The 17963-nt window shown below is 41.7% G+C and overlaps 1 protein-coding gene across 1 annotated transcript in view; it reads left to right on the top strand.

Moving 5' to 3' along the window:
- Positions 1–17963, top strand: part of INO80 (INO80 complex subunit) — a 137893-nt gene that overhangs the window by 108926 nt on the left and 11004 nt on the right. The window contains exons 28-29 of the mRNA XM_025390567.1: positions 1132–1226; positions 9870–9942. Coding sequence (XP_025246352.1) covers positions 1132–1226; positions 9870–9942 — 168 coding nt within the window. The remainder of the gene's footprint in view (positions 1–1131; positions 1227–9869; positions 9943–17963) is intronic.

Here is a 17963-nt window from a genome sequence, read left to right as displayed (position 1 = left end):
TAGAAATGATTAGTCTTTTTCAATAGAAAAGTTATTTTAGAACCAAAGTAACTATTTTATGCTGTTTCTTATAAATAGGCCGCTGTGTTGAGTTTTTGATACCAGTTCTTCTACAAGTGGACTTTTTGTAGTGTAATCAGAGATAACAAAAGAGGAAATAAATGTTCATTTGGACATAACTATAAGAAGAATTGCAACTTCTTTTTTTTTTTTTTTTGAGACGGAGCCTCGCTCGGTCGCCCAGGCTGGAGTGCAGTGGCCAGATCTCAGCTCACTGCAAGCTCCGCCTCCCGGGTTTACACCATTCTCCTGCCTCAGCCTCCCGAATAGCTGGGACTACAGGCACCCGCCACCTCGCCCGGCTAGTTTTTTGTATTTTTTAGTAGAGACGGGGTTTCACTGTGTTAGCCAGGATGGTCTCGATCTCCTGACCTCGTGATCCGCCCATCTTGGCCTCCCAAAGTGCTGGGATTACAGACTTGAGCCACCGCGCCCGGCCAAGAATTGCAACTTCTAAGAATGGAGAGGCAGTCTCTCCACTGTATCTTTTGACGTCTTAAAAGTTGTAATTCCTCTTGATAATGTTAACATTCTCTGCCATAGAAAATTACCTTGTCTTTTGTCTCACTCTGATACTTAGGCCTCCCCTAGCAGTGATGCATGCTCTGATGGGAGAAGGAAGCTTAGGCTGTAAATGTAAGCATTTTAATCAGTAAAGATTTGCTCTGGGGAAACACATTCATTTCAGTGAATGTTATTCACTGAAAAAAAAAAAGTAGGTATTTTCATAGCTGTGAATTTCATACCTGGTTGATGACTGAAAAACTATTTTGGTTTGTGGAATTTTTTTTTTTTTTTAAATGAAACCTATAGGAATTTACAGAAATAAGATTAGGTTCCAAACTGAAATTGAGAGTGATTATAATCTTCAGATTGCCCTGGATTTTCACACATTGGCAGTAAACTCATTTACAAGTAAACTTCCTGTACTCTTGAGGTTGCGCTCTCCCCATTCTGGATATAATGGCTTGCCTCCAATGTGGACAAGGTAGAAGACAGGTAGATGCTTATGGAAATCAGAATACAGTAATTTGCATCAGACTTACTGTGTCCTTTCATCCCGGTTGGCAGGAATACATGGTTTACAGGAAGCATACTTACATGAGGCTTGATGGCTCATCCAAGATCTCGGAGAGGCGAGACATGGTTGCTGATTTTCAGAACAGGTAATGTTCATGGGAATTACAAAAATTATCTTTTTAATTTCCCTCTAGTGCTTGAAATGGTAAGTTTTTTTTTTTTAATGCCAGGGCATCTGAGATTGTTAAGGAATCAAGATGTAATTCCTGCCATTTTAAGAAGTTACTAAATCTGCTTATCATAATTCAGATCTATGTGTCTGGGAGAGAAAAAGAGAATATACCTGATAGTTTGTATGTTTGAAGTATGCTTTCTTATGGCACCAGCGCCTATTTCTTTGGATAACAAAAGAAATCGTTTCTAAGTATGAACCAAGATCCTCCTCAATAGATAATAGGTATGTAGAAAAAAATCCACCAGCGTATATTCCTCATTGCTTACAGTAGCCGTTTCTTTCTTTTTTTTTTTTTTTGTGAGACAGTCTTTCCCTGTCACCCAGTCTGGAGTGCAGTGGCACGATCTCGGCTCACTGCAGCTTCCGCCTCCCTGTTTCAAACAATTCTTGTGCCTCAGCCTCCCAAGTAGCTGGGATTACAGACATGCGCCACCACACACAACTAATTATTGTATTTTTAGTAGGGACGGGATTTCACTATGTTGGCCAGACTGGTCTCGAAATCCTGGCCTCAGGTGATCCACCCACCTCCCCCTCCCAAAGTGCTAGGATTATAGGCATGAACCAATGTTCCCGGCTGCTAACAGTAGCAATTTCTGAGTGTTCACTTAAAGTTATTAGTTTGTTTCTGTGTTTCATTTTGTATAAGAAAAAGTACCTTTTATTTTCCTGCTTTCCTTTCAACATAGTAGCAGCACAGTGCAGTATGACAAATTGCAATACTGTACAATCTATTCAGCTGGCAGCTCTCATCCACAGTACCTCTCCCACCTACTAATGAGCCTATGAAATTTCAGTTACCGCCTGCTGAATGCTGATGGTTTACAGAGCCATAATTATCCTGAGTGCAGTTTCTCATTGTAATAGGTAGAGTCTGGTTTACTGCTCTCTCCAAGGAGAAAGCCAGGCCTCACTAGTGACGGTCTGCTGAACTTCATCTTCAGTTTTCCTCCTTAGACGTGGAGAGCTGAGGAATAAAGCAGATCTTAATATCAGTAAATCAGAACAGCTTTGACTTTGGCTTTTAATTGCATGGCCTCTTAATATTTCACTTTTGAATTCTTGTGAAGAAAATTAAGCACATAGCCATTTTATTTAGATTATAATTTTTAATTTCATTCAATTCTTTTTTTTTTTTTTTTTTTTGAGACGGAGTCTCACTGTGTCTCCCAGGCTGGAGTGCAGTGGCGCGATCTCGGCTCACTGCAAGCTCCGCCCCCCGGGTTCACGCCATTCTCCCGCCTCAGCCTCCCGAGTAGCTGGGACTACAGGCGCCCGCTACCGCGCCCGGCTAGGTTTTTGTATTTTTAGTAGAGACGGGGTTTCACCATGTTAGCCAGGATAGTCTCGATCTCCTGACCTTGTGATCCACCCGCCTCGGCCTCCCAAAGTGCTGGGATTACAGGCTTGAGCCACCGCGCCCGGCCAATTTCATTCAATTCTAAAGCATGGTTTAATTCAGACATAAAATAATTTGGCATAAAACACATCTACAATTCAACATAGAATGTCCTCTGTTTAAGGGTTTTTCCTAAGTTAAAACTACACACCAGAATTCCAGGTGCCCGTTTGACCAACAATAAGGAGAAGATCTGCTTCAAACCTATTTCCATTTGTTACCCTAGCACAGCTGTGTGGATAGCCTGACCTAACTTCTCACCTAGCAGAAGCTACCAGTAGATTCTAAAACCAATTATTTGAAACATGAGTAAGCATTGTGGCTCCTTAGCCCACCACATTGTTTTGGCAAAAAGAGGAAAAAAAAAATTACTGGGCAATCTTCATCTTTTCTTAATTCTAAAATCAGTGATACATATCTTATCATGTCATGTCCTTACCTACTCCAGCCTCAGAGCTGCAACTTGACAAGAATCTTATGTGCAAGATCTATAGACTGTATGTTTCCTCAGAGTGCCTGTATTTTCTCCAGTCATGCCAGTGTATCTGTGATGTGGGTACACTGGTATGGGGTGGCATGCTTTGTAATGAGAAAAGCCATTAAGTAATAGGTATTTCACCTGATACTGTTTGTGTTTATTTTCCACTAGTATATTTAATATTGTACATTTAAGGATCTTTTTAACAATAATGTTTTGTTTTTCTTCAGTAACAGTTGGGGACTTTATATATTATAATGAAATGCCTATTGAGAAAAATTTGAAAAATATTTCAAGATGAAAATAAAGGCCGGGTGTGGTGGCTCATGCCTGTAATCCCAGCACTTTGGGAGGCCAAGGTGGGCTTATCATCTGAGGTCAGGAGTTCGAGACCAGCTCAGCCACCATGGTGAAACCCCATCTCTACTAAAAATACAAAAATTAGCTGGGCGTGGTAGTGGGTGCCTGTAATCCCAGCTACTCAGGGGGGTGAGGCTGAGGCAGGAGAATCACTTGAATTCGGGAGTTGGAGGTTGGAGTGAGCAGAGATCTGCCACTGCACTCCAGCCTGGGTGACAGAGTGAGACTCCATCTCAAAAAAAAAAGGAAAAAAGAAAAGAAAAATCACCCACAATCCCACTACTGTTAACATTTTGGTATATTCTCTAGACTTTAACGTATGTATAGGGTTGTATTTATACTGTTACCATATTATAGGTGGGATTTTGTATCCTGATTTCTTCTACTTAATGTTCTATTATAACCATTTTCATGTATCATTAAAAAGTCTTTGCCGACAACCTTTATTTTATTTATTTTTTTTTTTTTGAGACAGATTCTCACTGTCACCCAGGCTGGAGTGTGGTGACGCGATCTCGGCTCACTGCAACCTCCGCCTCCCAGGTTCATGCGATTCTCCTGCCTCAGCCTCCCGAGTAGCTGGGACTACAGGCACCTGCCACCACGCCTGGCTAAGTTTTTGTATTTTTAGTAGAGATGGGGTTTCACCATGTTAGCCAGGATGGTCTCAATCTCCTGACCTCGTGATCTGCCCGCCTCGGCCTCCTAAAATGCTGGGATTACAGGCATGAGCCACTGTGTCCAGCCTTGCCAACAACATTTTTAATGATCACTGTTCTGTTACACTGGGTATATATACCACTTTTCTATTGTTGAATAGAAATATCTACTAGAAATGTTGAGTGAATATTTTTGTGTATAAAGCTTTGTCACTATTTTAGATTACTGTCTTAGCATAGATTCAAACATGAGAAATTACTGAGTGAAAGGATAAGAACATTTAAGACTATGTGTATTTCTTTGTAGAAAATTCTACTGATACAGACCCCAACCAGAGCTGTAGTATGTTGACTTCTAGTGATTTGGGCTTCTGAGTAGTAGAGCCGCAGTCGTTCTCCTGGCTTACCCAATTATTAGAAAACGGGGCTGTGAGACCCAGGGCTCAGTATATTTTGCAGTACCTTCGTAGTGGAAAAAAATCAGGAGGTATATAATTTATTATCTCTGAAATCTCTTACTTTACTTGGGAAGCAGAATTACTTGGGCAATCCCAGTAGTAGTGCACAATAATTTTGAAAAGTTTAGCTCTAAAATAATGGCATTTTCACCATTAAATTTTACTTGGATCTACTTAGTAAAAAATGTAATTTTTCACAGCTTTTATTAGGAAATCTTGCTTGAGCCTTCAGACTCTACAGCTGAGAATTACTTAGGTAACAGTGAATGTTATTTAGAGTCAACATTTGGGTAACCATCGTTTTAACACCCTCTATCTAATAGGCAAAATGGAAAAAGAGACTGAAGTCTCCTTTTGATCCTTGCATACATTACAAACTGGATGCTTAGAGTTGGGATTATGGCAAAGAAGTAATCTATTTCTCATGTGTAGAATCTGGACTGTGCATATACTGACCCCTCTAAAGGGGGGAAAATGCTCAACTTACAAATTTGAGTGACTGCAATCGCCTGATACAGAGAAAAAGACAGGTGTTTTTGGACACAAGCACTCCTTGCCAAATAATTTAATTAGTATTAATGAAAGATATCCAAAGAAAAAATTGTAGTTTCAACTGGAAAGCCTTGTGGCTCAAAGGTCAGCCAGAGTAAACAACAACGCCTATAAAAAGCCATTTACATTCCCTTCATACAAGATTTATTTATGAGGGATCCTTCCAGGAAAAAGTCTGACTGAGACTAAAGACTGTTTGGCCAGGATGTCCTGACTGGGCAACATTCAGAGCATGTGACCAGTGCGTGATCCTAGAAGCCATTCACAAGGTCTTTGCTCTGTGGCACCTTGGCCTTTGCTTCCCTTCCTCCTAACCCATGACCTTTACCAAATGGATCCTCGCCCCATTATCTGACCACTCAGTGTGACTCTTTGGAAAACATGAGGGAAAAGTGACTGTAGCATGGATTTTTTTCTTTGTGAGTGTCGTAGAGATTCACAGTTGTCTTTCATTGTGGTTCCTTTTCAGTCATTCAGCAAGCCTTTACTGCAGTCAGCTATGTGCCTAGCACTATTTGGGTATGTTGGTGCAAAGTCACCTCAATGGGTTATTAAAGAAGAGTGAGAGCGAGACCTACACATGTCTTTGCTGTGTGGTTTTATAGGCCCCTTAACAGACCAGCCAGATGGCTGGTCTTTAAGGTCTGTTCCAAGTGACCCTGAGTTGAGATGCCTTTTCAGCTTCCTAGAGAGGGCACCCAGACCACCATGTTGCCTTCTGGGATTTTGTTTTCTCCTGTTTAGTCAGAGCCCCTAAAACATTAATTCACATTATCAATACTGTTATAGCATTATTCGTTAGAAAGGAACTTCTTAGTAGTTTGATTTAGATATTTTTGGTTTTTACAGCAGTATAGTCCATGATTAGAACTAATTTATTTGATTATAAGAACCCAAGGTTTCTGCAATTCTTATTTTTTCATTACAATATGATAAAATCACGTTGAATTCATCATCTACCTCATCATCGCAAGGCATCTTTTCAGTACATAATTGATATCCAAAAGAAACCATTGTATTTCTAAGTTTTTCTACTAATTTATTTTTACCTACATTTCTTTCACTAGTGTTCTTCTGTATATAGCCCCTATTTGTAAGTGATTACATCTGAACTAAACTCTGACTGTACAGACTATGGAAATTACCCATCTTTTTCTTTTCTTTCTTTTTCTTTCTTTTTTTTTTTTTTTTTTGAGACAGGGTGTTACTCTGTCACCCAGGCTCTGGAGTGCAGTAGAACACAGTAGAGCGATTACAGCTCACTGCATCCTTGACCTCCCAGGCTCTACTGACTCTCCTACCTCAGCCTCCCAAGTAGCTGAGACTACAGGCTTGTACCACCACACCCAGCTAATTTTGTATTTTGTAGAGACAGGGTTTTGCCCTGTTGCCAAGGCTGGTCTTGAACTCCTGACCTCAAGTGATCCACTCACTTCAGCCTCTCAAAGTGTTGGGATTATAGGCGTGAGCCACCGCACCTGGCCAGAAATTACTTATCTTTTTGCTTCTAATACTTCCTTTTATTGTACTGCTCAAATGCCTTGTCTTTTCCCACCAGTCCCCTATACCGCCACCCTGTACCCATTCCCTGACACCCCATGCTCTTATTTTGGGTCTTCTCAAGAATTATCAAAGAAAAGTCCTAGCCATTGAATGACTCCATCAGCTCTCACACAGGTATCAGAGGAGCCTTTGATTCCTTGCCTCTGTACCCACCAAAGCAGGAGAGGAAGATGTCTGGAGCAAGAGCAGTCTTCTCAGTGCCGAAGTGGGAAGGATTGCTTATCCTTTTTAAGAGATAGAATCTCACTCTGTTGCTTAGGCTGGAGTGCACTGGTGTGATGTGTAGCTCACTGCATCCTTGAACTCCTGGGCTTAAATGATCCTCTTGCTTCAATGTCCCAAACAGCTGGGTTTACAGGTATGTGCCACCATGCCTGGCTAATTTTTTTTTTTAAGATTTTTGTGTAGATGCAGGGTTTTGCTGTATTGCCCAAGCTGATCTCGAACTCCTAGCCTCAAGTTATCCTCGCACCTCAGCCTTCCAGAGATTAGTACGACCCTAAAAAGCTCAATCAGTTTTTATTTGAAGCCTTATTGTGATTAAATATTCTTCTTTGGGCCTGTGAGGTACCATGCCTCCTTCCATTTACATCATCCCATATCTGTGGGAAAATGTGCTTATAAACTGGCAGATGCCCTTCAGCCTTTTGGTTTACACTACATGATTTAATCATAAAGATGGCATTTTATGAATCAAATAAAATTATGAAATATTAACTTTTGTGATAAAATTCAAGGATAAACTAGTAGAACTTTCATCGGAGCACGAAGCATTTGGAATCACTAACTGAGAGACCGCCACCCGTGGTCTGTTATCCATGTCTCTCTAGGAAAGTTGTGTTTAATTCAATGCAAATAATGGGCAGATTTCTACAGGACATACCTACCTTAGTGATTAACCAGGATGTTTATTTCAAAATAGTTCTTTCACTGATACTTATGTTTAACATTGATATGTCATCAGTTAGTCACTTCAGCAGTGTTTATAGCATCTTCATTTTATAGTCCAGGAAACAGACTGTCAGCAGTCAAGTGACTTTACCAAGGAAGAATAGCCTGAAGGGATGAGAGCATCCTGATGTCAGTATATTTGTTTCTGGTGTTTTTGTTGTTGTTGTTGTTTTGTTGTTTTTTTGTTTTTGTTTTTGGTTTTGTGGGGTTTGTTTTTTGTTGTTTTTTTTTCCTTACTGGAATCCACAAAATAAAAAATTCATTTTACACTGTGATTTTAGTACCTTTATTCTGCATTTGAAACTTCACAAAACATTACTTACCCTTATGACTTGTAATGCATTAGAATATTTTCTAATCTCTTTTTTCTTTCTTTAATGCTGTCTAAAGCACCAAACTGATGTCATGACCAATGACAGGTGTGACCTGCACTTTGAATAACACTAATCTAAATGAATTTCCAGTTGGATTCTCCACTACAAACATGAAAAAAAAAGGGGGGGGATTAACAGCTTGACTTAAAAGGACCGTCTTGTTTGCTCACCAGTGTAATGCAATCTATTTTCCTTAGAGATATTCTAGAAAATAGCCTGAGGTGTCAGGAATATGAAGATGCAAGATAATCTTAAGATATATTTATGCAATCTATACGAACTGAGCTAAAACCGAGCCCTTATTTGTGTGTGTGTGTGTGTGTGTGTGTATGTGTGTGTGTGTGTGTGTGTGTGTGTAGATAAATCTTAGAGTCAAAAGCCTGTTCTGGGCACAGTAGCTCATGCCTGCAATCCCAGCACTTTGGGAGGCTGAGGCACGTGGATCACCTGAGGTAGGAGACCAACCTGGTCAACATAGTGAAGTCCCGTCTCTACTGAAAATACAAAAATTAGCCAGGCATGGTGGCGGGCGCCTGTAATCCCGTAATCCCAGCTACTCGGGAGGCTGAGGCAGGAGAATTGCTTTAACCAAGGAGGCAGAGGTTGCAGTGAGCCGAGATCACGCCCCTACACTCCAGCCTGAGTGTCAGAGCTAGACTCCATCTCCAAAAAAAAAAAAAAAGAAAAAGAGCCTGTTCTTTGTGATCTGGTATGGGCTTGTTCCCAGAAGACATTCAGTAAATATTTGCTGCTCAAGTGAGTGACAGTGGTACCTACTGGTTTGTTTGTAATTCAGTGTTTCTTTGAAAGAACATAGGAAGTAGAAGGAAACTGAGAAAACTATATTTAATCATTTCTATGTAAGGGGTGTGTTGGCATTCATCCAAAAGTGCTTAGTTCCAGCCTGTCTTCATGGACTGATCCTAAATTCAAGTTAGCACATAAAAGTCATGGCCTGGGTCTTAGTTCTTTGAGTCATTTTTCAGGGACTCAACTTTCTTCATCTTAAAAATGAGTGTTTTGACGCTGGACGTGGTGGCTCGCGTCTGTAATTCCAGCAATTTGGGAGGCCGAGATGGGCGAATCACAAGGTCAAGAGTTCAAGACCAGCCTGGCCAATATGGTGAAACCCCATCTCTACTAAAAATATAAAAAATTAGGCGGGTGTGGTGGCGAGCGCCTGTAGTCCCAGCTACTCGGGAGGCTGAGGCAGGAGCTTGTACCCAGGAGACAGAGGTTGCAGTGAGCTGAGATCACACCACTGCACCCCAGCCTGGGTGACAGAGTGAGACTCCATCCAGAAAAAAAAAAAAAATGGGTGCTTTGGAATAATAACATTAGTCCCCAAACTATTACAAGTCATGATTCTTAGAGAAAACCAGGAAGTACTAATTTACTTGACCCCTCTATATGAACTAGGAATGGTTTGATTTAAAAATGTGACAGAGAGGTCTGTACATCTGTGGTAACATATTTTTCTGTTATATTTGCTACATGTTTATACTTGTGTTGCCTATCAATCATTTATTAGTGGGCAGCAAAAGTTTATCTTCAGATTGGAAGATGACCTCCATGTTTGATTGTAAGAACAGAGCAACATTGTATAATGCTTTACAGAAATATCAATCAGGCCTAGGTAACCACCAAAACTCTTTTTATAACCTAGACTCTATGTTCTATATTCAGAGATCTCTCTCTTTTGATACATGCCATTTTTTCTTTTCAGTTTTTCCTTTAACGTATCTCTCCCTTTTGTGCAGGAATGACATCTTTGTGTTCCTGTTAAGCACACGAGCTGGAGGACTAGGTATCAATCTCACTGCTGCAGACACAGTAAGTAATGAGAGTACAATCAACTAGATATGCAGGTTTTCTACTATGAAACCTACTGTGCAGGTTTTTCTACTATGGCATTCAGTTTGTGTTACCCTTTGCTTTTGTATCACAAACTTCTAAACTTTGTATTTCTTTGCCTCTTGTATTAAAAGACTCTAGTTGCTCTTTGACTGGAACCTAGAGTATTTTAGCTTTCCTTACGGACTTTACTATTCATTTTCTTTGAATAAGTTTGTTTTTGTTTTTGTTTTTGAGACAGGGCTTCACTCTGTCACCCAGGCTGGCATGCAGTGGCATGATCATGGGTCACTGTAGCTTCTTCAACCTCCCCAGTCTCAGGTGATCCACCCACCTCACCCTCCCAAGTAGCTGGGACTACAGGCATGCGCCACCACGCCCAGCTAATTTTTGTATTTTTTGTAGAGATGGGGTTTCGCCATGTTGCCCAGGCTGGTCTTGAACTCCGAAGCTCAAGCGATCCACCTGCCTCCACCTCCCGAAGTGCTGGGATTACAGGCGTGAGCCACTGTGCCTCACCTGAATAAGTTTCTTACACATTCATTCGACAGCTATTTCACGAATGCCTACTATGTCTGATACTGTTCGAGACACTTAGGGTACATCAGAGAAAACAGACTGGAAAAAAATCAGTCAGTCCATCCAGATTTGTTGTAGGAGCTGTAATTGAACACATCAGAAAGGATTGTTTTGTTACTCTTATGCATTATTCCATTAATGGAAAAACCCATTTTTTGTATCCTGAACTTTAAAAGGTGGTTGGAGAGCAATGAAAAGGATAATTTCAAAAATAAGATTGAAAAGACATTCCAACAAAGTATCCACTCTTTCCTACCCAGTCTCCTTGCAGGAATGCTTCAGTGTTTGAAAGGGGGAAGAAAAGAGGATTCCTGGCTGGGTGTGGTGGCTCACGCCTGTAATCCCAGCACTTTGGGAGGCCAAGGAGGGTGAATCACGAGGTCAGAAGATCAAGACCATCCTGGGCCAACATGATGAAACTGTGTCACTACTAAAAATACAAAAAAATAAATAAATAAATAAATAAGCTGGCGTGGTGACACGTGCCTATAGTCCCAGCTACTCAGGAGGTGAGGCTGGGGAGTCCCTTGAACCCGGGAGGCAGAGGCTGCAGTGAGCCAAGATCACACCACAACACTCCAGCCTGGGTGACAGAGCGAGACTCTGTCTCAAAAAAAGAAAACAGAAAAGAGGATTCTTTTTGAATCTCAAAATTATTCCTAAGATTCAAATATATTTAATAAAAATTTTAGTAACTTTGAGATTTTAAAATACATAAATAGGAAATTGTTTTATAAAAGGCATGGCTCTAAAAATGGCACATAATATAACTATCATGGTGCCTCTCTGAAATATAGAACGTCAGAATCCCCACAACTATGAGGAGAAAGCAAACTCATGAGGGTAATGGAGAAATGAGGTACAGGAGTGTAGAGGCTTGAATAGATTCATAGTAGCAGGGGGAACCTCTCTCTCTCTCTCTCTCTCTCGTCACTAATCTGATACTACAGATTCTGTAATAGCAACTATAGGATATACCTTCCTTGGCACCTAAACTTTCAGTCAGTTAACCAGGTACGGCAAGACATCAGCGCCTGAGGGCCACTGGAGGCATTGCTGGGTAGCTGTACATCCTCAGCATCTGTCATCCTATGAGAGGGCTGTCAGTGTAGTGTGTGGTGTTCTGTGGGTTCTCTGATGTGGTGGCTCACTTGAGCCATATCACATAGTGTCTACCGTATCAGATAGTAGAAACTTGCCTTTCTCCTTGTTATCTCTTGGTTCTCTGCCCTCTGTATCTTTTAAGAATTTCAGGCCGGGCACGGTGGCTCATGCCTGTAATCCTAGCACTTTGGGAGGCGGAGGCGGGCGGATCACGAGGTCAGGAGATCGAGACCACAGTGAAACCCCGTCTCTACTAAAAATACAAAAAATTGGCTGGGCGCGGTGGCTCAAGCCTGTAATCCCAGCACTTTGGGAGGCCGAGACGGGCGGATCACGAGGTCAGGAGATCGAGACTATCCTGGCTAACATGGTGAAACCTCGTCTCTACTAAAAAAATACAAAAAAAAAAAAAAAAAAAAAGAATTTCAACATAGTCATACTCTCAATGTGAGTACAAGATTCATCACTTTGTCCAAGCTGGTCTTTTGGACTCCACTCTCAGTTCCCAGCTTCATACCTGGTGATCCAAATCCATTCTTTGCTATGCTAGTACTCTGTTAATTTCCCTATATCCTTTATTAATCATGCCACTCCTTTGATTAAAACTCTTCAGGAATTCTCCATCAATTATAAAATAAAGTATAAGGCTCTTCATTTGTGTCCTTTATCTACCTTTACAGCCTAATTATCAGACCACTTTCCCTTCCAAATTTTATATTCCAGAAATAATGATTGGCTTGCAGTTTCCTGAACACACCGTGCCATATCACACTGTTGGATAAAGTGTTCCCTCAGCCTAAGTCATCCTCCCATGAGTCTCCTCTTCCACCTGGTGAACTTCTGTTTGTTCTTTAAAACCCCATTCAGGTGTCAATATTCCTTCCCCAGCCCCTCCCTTTATTCAAGTTAATCAAAATGCATTGTAAGTAATTATTTTACATACTAGACTTTGGCCTCAACAATGGAAGGAAGTCAAAAGTCTGCATCTCTAGGCTGAGCACGGTGGCTCACACTCGTAATCCCAGCACTTTGGGAGGCCAAGGTGGGCAAATGGCTTGTAAGACCAGCCTGGCCTACATGGTGAAATCCCATCTCTACTAAATATACAAAAATTAGCTGATGTGCTGGCGCATGGTTGTGGTCCCAGCTACTCGGGAGGCTGAGGCAGGAGAATCACTTGAACCCAGGAGGCAGAGGTTGCAGTGAGCCAAGATCGCACCACTGCACTCCATCCTGGGCAATAGAGTGAGACTCCATCTCAAAAAAAAAAAAAAAAAAAAAAGTCTGTATTTCTAGTACCTGGAACAGTTTCATTTGTTCATTCATTCATTCATTCATTCATTAGACAAATGTTTAATGAGCATCCACCAAGGGCCCAGCATTGTTTTAGGCACTAGGAATTCAGCATGCAACAAAACAAAGTTCCATTTCTATCTTCTTAGTTACTATAAATTACATTTCTAGTGGCAGGAGAGGAGACAAAGCATAAAGAAATGGAAAAAAAAACTAATAATATGGGGCCAGGTGCGGTGGCTCACACCTGTAATCCCAGCACTTTGGGAGGCGGAAGCAGGCGGATCACAGGGTCAGGAGTTCAACACCAGCCTGGCCAATATGGTGAAACCCTCTCTCTAATAAAAATACAAAAAAATTAGCTTGGCATGGTGGTGGGCGCCTGCAGTCCCAGCTACTTGGGAGGCTCAGGCAGGAGAATTGCTTGAACCCAGGAGGCAGAGGTTGCTGTGAGCCAAGATCACGCCACTGTACTCCAGCCTGGGCGACAGAGCAAGACTCCATCTCAAAAACAAACAAAAAACTGATAATATGAATGCTATGAAGAAAAATTCATCAGGTAAGGAGTGATAGCATGAGAATGATCAGGGGTTGCTGTTTTATATGGATTGGTAAGGCATCTCTGATAAGGTGACATTTGAGCCAAGATCTGAAGAAAGTAAGGAGGTAACCTAAGCATATACCTGGCAGAAGGAAGAGCATTCCAGGCAGAGGAGATAAGTGAAAAGCCCTAAGGTGAGAACATGCTTGGCATAATCAAGCAAAAGGAAGGAGCCCAGAGCGGGTAGAACAGAATCAACTATGGGGAGAGCAGAATGAGATGGCTATTGCAGAAGCAGATCATACAGGGTTGAGTAGCCATGGTAAGAACTTTGAGATGGAGAGCAATTGCAAGAGTTTGAACAGAGGAGTCACATGATCTGGTTTGTGTTTTAAATGCATCCTTCTGGCTTCTGTTTAGAGTGGGAGAAAAAAATGAAACACTACAAGGAGACATAAGCAGGAGGAGTATCAGACGTTAAGTGGCAGTGTCACCCAGGCAGCAGAGTCTGAAGTTCAGAAGAAAGATTAGGGTTAAAGCTGTATTTTCTTTTCTTTCCGTTTTTTGTTTTTGTTTTTGTTTTTTTGGAGACAGAGTCTTGCTCTGTCATTCAGGCTGGAGTGCAGTGGCTTGATCTCAGCTCACTTGAACCTCCGCCTCTCAGGTTCAAGTGATTCTCCCACCTCAGCCTCCCAAGTAGCTGGGACTACAGGCGCACACCACCATTACCAGCTAATTTTTATGTTTTTAGTAGAGACGGGGTTTCACCATATTGGCCATGCTGGTCTCGAACTCCTGACCTCAGGTGATCTGCCTGCCTCGGCCTCCCAAAGTGCTGGGATTACAGGCATGAGCCATCTGGCTTTAAAGCTGTATTTTCAAATCATGAGGCTGTAGATGATATTTAAGACCATGAGGCTGTATGAGGTCACCTGGGAAGGTCTAGCATAAGTTCATTTTATTAAAATATGTTTCTGTTCTTCTCAGCTTGCCTGTCTCAGGTTTAGTCTGTGGTTTCTTAAGGAATAGTTTCTCTGGTTGTTCATTTAAATGGTTTAAAAAAAAAAAAAAAAAAAAGGCAGCTTTAAAAGGAGAGATCTACATCTTGCTTCCAAGGTTCACATAGTTTGCCCTGTAGGAGTAAAGAGCATCCTGCCAGCCACAAAGAAGCAAAGTAGACTAGGCCCCTGATCCATAAGTAGAGGAATAAGAGTAGGAATTATTTTTTCATCTTGAAGGCCAGAGAGGGGCTCTAGGCTGGGCATGGTGGCTCATGCCTGTAATCCCTGCAGTTTGGGAGGCCAGAGGTGGGCGGATTGCTTGAGGGCAGATGTTTGAAACCAGCCTGGGCAACATAGTGAGACACCATCTGTACAAAAAGTTTTTAAAATTAGCCAGGCATGGCGGCACATGCCTGTGGTCTGAGCTCCTCGGGAGGCTGAGGTGGGAGGTTTGCTTGGGCCCAGACTGCAGTCAAGACTGCAGTGAGCTGTGATTGTGCCACTGCACTCCAACATGGGCAACACTGAGCCCCTGTCTCAAAAAAAAAAAAAAAAAAAGAGGCTCTGAATACTCTGATTTCTGAATTCTGAAATAATTTACATTTTAATTTTGGGGGAAGGGCTTGGGGATTCACTTGTAAATTAGAAACTCCTGGAATAGTTCTTAGAAAAATGAGACATCAAGATTGAAATTAATTCCGAGGATATACTATGTGTGTGTGTTGCTAGAGAAACAGTACGGTTAGCTGCTTTCTGGCATTTTTCCTTTGCCCTGAGATTTATTTAGCTTTGGGATTTCCCCAGAACCATTTATGGACAAGGAAGAGATTAATCAACCTAAAAATGTCAGGAAAAACCTAATGTCTTATGATTGAGAATGCATATGTAAAAATGTGGGACTCTATCTGGCCTTCTCTGTTAGTAAAAACATCGTTTTAGCAAATGATGTATGGCAGCTGCCTCTTACTGTGTTATTGTTTGTATATTCTTCCTCAAGTAAGGTTATCTTTGCATTTGACTCTGTTTAGTAAGGGGTTGTTATAAACTGCACTGTTTGTGTTTCTGTGTCAGACCTATTTTAAATGCTTATATGTAAGGAGAATGAAGAGCTTTTTTCCCTTTGCAGAGATTCAAGAAGTCCTGTCTCACAGGACAGCTTTTAGCCCTCTGCGGGGGCCAAACCTCCACTCATTCTCTTGGGAGAGAAAGCTCCACCCTCTAAGTGTTGGTCCAACTTTTCCCAGTTGTTCCTCTAGAAATTTTCCTGTTTTAAATCTCACTCTCTCATCCCCTGAAACTCCTTCTCATTGACCTATGCAGCCAGGCCCCTCTACCGGATGGTAACTGTCACCTCTCTTCCCCTGTGCCTGCCCTGCTTGGTGTTTACAATGTCATGAAGGCACTGACTATTGTTTCCCCTTAGTCATTGCTGGGCCACGCTTTGTGGATTGACTTGCCTTAATCTTTCCTAGTTAAGTCAGTTGTTCTAGTCCTTTCATTGTTACTTGTTTTTCTCTAGAATGTCTCACTGAGCTCCATAAACCCTACTGCCAAGTATAGGCATCATCCCTGTCCCACTGCGGTGCATTGTCTCCCTCACCACTCCCTCCAGTTCACATCATGGTTAATTCAGTGTTAGATTAGATGATAACCACACATCTGTCTTGGTTTTTAGTTCTCTCACTCTTGTTCTTAACCTGTTAGTTTGTACGTATTTCATATTTTCCCCTGCATAAGTATTTTTCTCAGCAATTCTATTTTATTCTCTTTTCCTCCCAAATTCCCCACCTCTTGGAATCCATTTAAAGAATAAATATCTTCTATATTTGGAGATTTTTGAAGTTAATATTGTAAACCCATCTCCTTAGGCTTTAATCTTACTGTTTATGAACTCAAAAGAACACAAGTTGAATCAGGTTTGGTTGCCACTGGGTCTTCTAGGAAAAAATGTGAATATTAAGACAGTACCTATGAAGCAATTCATAATATGGCTCTCCCTCCACCCACCTCTACCACGCACATCCCCACGTTATGAATTCATGCTGAACCATAGCTTCAAGCTTAGACAGCTCAAGATACTATCTTTTGGGTGTGACATCAGCCCTCAAATTCCACATGTGTAGTCATTTTAAATACATTGGGCATCATGGGACAACATGAACCAGAAAAAAGATGAAAAAAAAGTACACTGGGCAAGTAATGTTATCCTCTAGTCCAACTGAAGGTCTTCATTTTTGTTAGCTGTATTTTCCCTGAAAGTTCAAACTAGGTCTTCTGGAAGTTTGTATGTCCTCTTTGAAACTCCAAAATGTCCTGTGGTCAGGTTTGTTAAGTTCCTCTAGAGGCGACAAGCATTGTGCATTCCTAAATCTTAGGTTTGCAGGACACTAGATTGACAATAAGCTTTCACAGTGACTTTCTTTGGCCAGCAGTTTGCAGTGTTCTTCCCAAGGATTCTAACCTGTGCTAACAATGGAGGGAAACCATTTTGGCCAGGCATAATGGCTCATACCTGTAATTCCAACACTTTGGGAAGCTGAGATGGGAGGATTGCTTGAGCCTAGGAGTTTGGGGCTGCAGTGAGCCAATATGCCACTGTACTTCAGCCTGGGTGATAGAGCAAGACCCTGTCTCAGAAAAGAAAAAGAGAGAGAGGCAGAGAGAAACAGTTTCAAGAAAGATGACTCACTCTTTCAAATAGTACACATGAAATAATTGGACACCATAGAAGTTAGTGATTAAGTGGGGACTTGGCCCAAGGTAGGTAAGCAATGCCAAGTATTGTTACTACTATAGGTTGCAGAGGGAGACTGTTAGGTCACTCCCCACCCCAGCCCCTTGCTGTGATCTCAGACCAGTCTCTAGAAGAGTTTTGGGATTCTAGTTCAGAGAAACAGCTTGAACAAAAAGAGGTGTACACAAATGTATTATAAGCCAGGACCACTGAAGAGACCCATCTGTCTAAAGGGAAGGGACATATTTGTGTTAGGAAATAATAGGAAATAAAGTTGGCTCTCTATAGCAGGGCCTGATTATTTAGGAGAGTTTGGACATGGTGTGTAACTGGCAGATAGCTGGAATGGCCCACAGTGGTAGCCAAGGTAGACTGAAGAGGAAAGAGACTGAGATCGAAGAGTCCTGCTGATGTAACAGAGCGCTAATCCAGATGTAGGTTTTGAGGGCCTGGTCCAGAATGGTAACAGTGGGACTGTAGAAAGGACAGGTTCATTTTTGAAACAGTGGCTGGATTTGGTGACTTTTGATTGGATATAAAGGACGACACATGAGATATGAGGACCATTTTGAACTGGTCCACCATGTTGGATGGTAGCCTCAAGAGTTGAGGACTGGCCGGGCGCGGTGGCTCAAGCCTGTAATCCCAGCACTTTGGGAGGCCGAGACGGGCGGATCACGAGGTCAGGAGATCGAGACCATCCTGGCTAACACGGTGAAACCCCGTCTCTACTAAAAAATACAAAAAA

This window comes from Theropithecus gelada, chromosome 7a (genome assembly GCF_003255815.1).
Source record: "Theropithecus gelada isolate Dixy chromosome 7a, Tgel_1.0, whole genome shotgun sequence".
Classification (NCBI taxonomy): Eukaryota; Metazoa; Chordata; class Mammalia; order Primates; family Cercopithecidae; genus Theropithecus; species Theropithecus gelada.
The sequence above is the reverse complement of the archived record's forward strand: the minus strand, read 5'-3'. Positions and strand labels throughout refer to the sequence as shown.